This window comes from Temnothorax americanus, unplaced genomic scaffold (genome assembly GCF_048541705.1).
Source record: "Temnothorax americanus isolate GAGA-0224 unplaced genomic scaffold, ASM4854170v1 Scaffold44, whole genome shotgun sequence".
NCBI lineage: Eukaryota > Metazoa > Arthropoda > Insecta > Hymenoptera > Formicidae > Temnothorax > Temnothorax americanus.
The window spans coordinates 578,374-582,814 of NW_027509591.1; the positions used below are offsets into that span (position 1 = coordinate 578,374).

The 4,441-nt window shown below is 37.6% G+C and overlaps 1 protein-coding gene across 2 annotated transcripts; it reads right to left on the bottom strand.

The window, feature by feature from the left end:
* Positions 1-1,678, bottom strand: LOC143903167 (THAP domain-containing protein 11-like). 2 transcript variants are annotated; one of them, XM_077416634.1, is made up of 4 exons: positions 1,464-1,678; positions 1,169-1,343; positions 1,048-1,090; positions 1-832 (listed from the first exon to the last, which is right to left on the bottom strand). In XM_077416634.1, the coding sequence occupies exons 2-4, from the start codon at positions 1,325-1,327 to the stop codon at positions 792-794; spliced, it is 243 nt and encodes an 80-aa protein (XP_077272760.1). In that variant the 5' UTR covers positions 1,328-1,343; positions 1,464-1,678; the 3' UTR covers positions 1-791. The 2 variants fall into 2 exon arrangements, with proteins under 2 accessions (XP_077272760.1, XP_077272759.1); XM_077416633.1 differs by having other exon boundaries at positions 989-1,090.
* Positions 1,679-4,441: the final 2,763 nt, after the last annotated feature.

The following is a 4,441-nucleotide window of genomic DNA, read 5'->3' on the forward strand; positions in this document are numbered from 1 at the left end:
TTACCAAAAGTGTTAGGAATAGTAGTATCACCAAAACGTGAATTTGTTGATAAATCAACTTGATTCCCACTCATAATACTCATTTCGTCCAATGCAAGCATGCAATCTCTTTGTCTGTCATCTTCAAATTGTTCAACTTTTTCTTTTAGAGCCTCAAATATATCATCACAAATTCCAGGTTCAAATGTAATCGTTTCTAATCTTCTACGAAGTGTTCTAGTAGATGGCAAAGGAATATTTTGTTTCATAAGTTCTTGGTAACCACTATTGGAACATGATACTTTTAACCGAAGTGCTTTTTTTATGGTTTCTTCAGACCATTTATGTACAGTTTTACAACTAGAATCACGTTGGAGCCATTTGATTTGGTCATCATTGAATACTTTGTGTAAAATTTCTGTACATTTTAATAAACTTTTCTCAACACGTATTCTGTTGTTACTTCTCAGCCGTCTGATACGTCTTAATAAAAAGTTATTTGATCTTAGTACTTTTCGAACGGATACATCTGCAGCTTGAAGCTTAGCATTTGCCACTTTTAATTGTTTTTCCAGATTTTCAGCTTTAGAACAGCAATTTTCAATGCTTCATCTAACGTTGATGTAGTTGTACAATCTGTTGGAGTTTCATAATCCGTGGAATTGGTTTTTTCACAAATATTATTAACTTCAGTACTCGGTAATTTACTAGTAAAAACTTCTATTGAATTCATTTGTTGATTTGGTTCCATATTTACTTCCACAATTTCGTCATGCGATGAACTATTGGTATTACAATCTGTTGATGATTGATCATTTAACGGTGGAGAAACTGAAGAAGCTGCAGGTTTTATCTGGCAAGGAGAATACAAAAATGTTGAAAAATGCACATTTTTAGTAAAATTATCATTATTTCCTTGTTTCTTATATATGTGTATATATATATATATATATATATATATATATATATACACATATATGACATAAAAAATAATAAAAATAAAACTTACATTAACATTATGATTATAAAAAATAGTTGGCTCAGCATCATCTTTTAATTTTTGTTTACCATCTACACGAGGTTTTTCCCACATTGCATCAGAAAAATGTGACTATAAATAAAATCATTTAGATTAATATCATAGTTCCTTCATTAGTTATTTATTATAAAAATACATTTTCATACTTACATGACAAATAAGTCCATGCTCAGGAGGTTTCCAATTAGGCCACAGATTGTTGATATTTTTTATCCAATTTAATTTTTTTTTTACATCTTTTGGAAATCTTCTCATAGAATATCCTTTTTTATTGTTGTTAGTACATCCAGGTATACAACAACCAGCCATTATGCCAGAGAAAACCCTTTTAAAAGTGAAACACGTACATTTATCTATGTATGTATCGTATGTACATCTCGATATTTTCAAGTTTTAGTTATCTTATCTCTCTATTAAACTAAAATAAAAATATAAGCAAACTCACTTTCTATGTAGACTAATTTGGAGATGATATAAATCTTTATATACAACGTCGACGATACAACGATTCCAGGATACGATTCACGTGTAGTCATCCATCGCCGCCATGGTTTTTCTTCCGTCTAGGGCGTCTAGACTAGAGTCTCTATATACGTGACGTTCACGCCATGTTGTTGCACTCCCAAAGTCTGTCCAGACTCTTATAAAGGGACTCTAGTCGCGTATACCCCCGCCGCGCCGACACGCCACCGCGGGCGTATAGTATAAACCGAGCAATGTTGCTAGGTTTTAGATTCCGCCGTGAGCCAGCAAACCGATCCGACCGATTCCGCTGCTCACGGATCCCGAAATCCCACAGTCGAACAACCCGGAGGTAGAGAGAGCTCTCTGCCTCTGCTGAGTGAAGTATCTAGGCGGTTGACTCGAAATCCCATACGAACACCTGTGACACCGGAGTGAACCAGGGTAAGAGAGTTCTTCTCTTACATGCCAAGGGTCTTGGCCACCCGGTGCCGCCTCCCGCCTACACGAATCGAGGCGCCAGGAAATAGAGAGTACTTCTCTATCTCCGCTAAGGGTCTTAGCCGCTCGATATCCCGCCCAATCGCGATATCCAAACCTGCGATCCCGCGTCACCCGCGCCGAAATACTTCAGCGAGCCCGCACGCCCGCCGATCCGCGAAACCCCGCGATCTCCGTGCATCATCGCTTTACCAGGCGTCCGCACGCTCTGTGATACCGGTATTGTAACCGCGTCCGCGACCTATTACACGTATCTTGTAACCGCGTCCGCGACCTATCACACGTATCTTGTAAACCGCGCCCGCGACCCACTACACGTATTCAGCGATTCTGCGATATCTGCATTCCACCGCCATTATAAACCGCGCCCGCGATCTATCACACGTAGCCAGCGACTCCGCGATCGCTGCAATCCGTCGCTATCGTAGCAACAACCGCGATCTTTTGTACATATTCACCGCTCCTGCGAGCATCTCTATGTATTCACGCGTAATTGAATAAATACCTTATTTTGTTTTATTATATTTTAACCGAGTCTTGTGTCTTCTTCCGCGCCTACTTTGAACCCTGACCAGCCGCGAGCTAAATCCGCGCTTCGGAAGCTAGGTTGTTTTAAAAGTTTTCAAATTTTTCTTCCGTATTTTTTTATAAATTAATTTAAAAATTATTTAACGTAATACAATAAGTAATAGAAATTGACATACATTCCATCAAGTTCCACACAGCTTTTTCTTGGCATTTTGTAGACTCGTACCCAGTAGGCCTATTCTGTAATTATTAACAATAATGTCGTTATTGATGCTGTCGTTGCGCTGATAGTAAAAAAAAAGCTGCGCAATAACATAACGATAATGACACTATTGTTACAGATACAGAATAGACTTAAGTGCGTCCAGATTTGTGTCGTATCACCGTATCATATCCTGGATCATGTATCATGATCAGCTAAGTATAGGTATTTACATATACGGCACCCCGTCCACACTTAGCTGATCATAATACGTGATCCAGGACATATACAATATGGACGCACCTTTACAGTGCTGCTAAAATGTAATGCTAGATCGTGGAATATATAGGAGAGCTTTCACTACTGAATGCAGGATGCCACTAACTTAACCTAACTTATCCACACGCACAGCATGTCAGTTTAGCCGAAGACGAATGCTTAACCTATCGTATTAACCTTTAGGTAAAAAGTTTAAAAATTAACTTTTTAACCCGACATAACCTGTCAAACCGTTAAACTCTAACTTACTTGAATACCCCTATTGTATTCAAATAAGTTAAAGTTTAACGGTTTGACAGGTTATGTCGGGTTAAAGTCGAGTAAAAAGTTACTTAATTAACTTTGGGCGCGCTATACTCTTTAAGGTTATGTAAAATACATAAGTGACTCATTAACCTATCACAATAGGGGTATTCAAATAAGTTAAAATTTAACGGTTTGACAGGTTATGTCGGGTTAAAGTCAAGTAAAAAGTTAATTAATATAACTTTGGGCGCGCTACTCTTTAAGGTTAGGCAAAATACATATGTGACTCATTAACTTATCACATTAATCTTTGAGTTAAAAGTTTAAAAATTAACTTTTTACCCGACTTTAACCCGACATAACCTGTCAAACCGTTAAACTCTAACTTATTTGAATACCCCTATTAATCTTTGGGTTAAAAGTTTAAAAATTAACTTTTTACCCGACTTTAACCCGACATAACCTGTCAAACCGTTAAACTTTAACTTATTATTTGAATACCCCTAAAGAGATTGCCAATAATCTTGGAGTAAATTAATGTTTAATTCCTTATATGCAGATGTCCCTGTGCGAGGTATTAGAACCACTTGATTACGAGGAATTCTTGGGACAGCATCAGTCAGTGCTGGACCGTGATCCTTTAAAACCAATACTAGATTTTCCACCGGGAGACGTCGAATTGAGATTCGTAAAGAGGAAGATTCGAACAGAGGAGCTAGTAGTACCGTACGAATCAATGTAAGAAAATAGTCGAAACGCTATTAATTACAATACAGTTATTTAAAACTTGTCATTCATTCTTTATTTTGATCATTTGGCTTTCAGTGATACCGTGTCGCCTTATGTGAAAAGATGTTGAAAGTTTTACTTCAGACTGGGTCGTAATACATCGTAAATACAAAGGTAGAATCTCAGTTATCGCCAGAGACAGATTGATTCAGGATACATTTAGACAAGATTTCGAGGTATCTAGTGTTGGAGATAAAATTAATTTATTTGTGATAAGCAGGAAGTAAAAGCGATTTATCTTAATCAGGTAGATCAAAAAGATGAAAATGGTTGTGCATCACTGAACGAGGAGGATGATTTGTCCAATTCCGGAGATACTCCGAGAAGATCTTGGGCAACTCTGGATTTGCGGTATTCGCAACATGACTCTCTTCTGCCGAGTTTGTTAGATCGTGTTTGCCTCGAAACGATCGATC

Bases quoted from the DNA above. Each gene is read 5' to 3' on its own strand.
- LOC143903167 (XM_077416633.1), bottom strand. From the start codon at position 1,327: ATGGCTGGTTGTTGTATACCTGGATGTACTAACAACAATAAAAAAGGA. The intron at 1,091-1,168 runs GTAAGTATGAAA...TTTTATTTATAG, and splicing joins AGCATGGACTTATTTGTCAT to TCACATTTTTCTGATGCAAT. The intron at 833-988 runs GTAAGTTTTATT...TCTCCTTGCCAG, and splicing joins TTTATAATCATAATGTTAAT to ATAAAACCTGCAGCTTCTTC.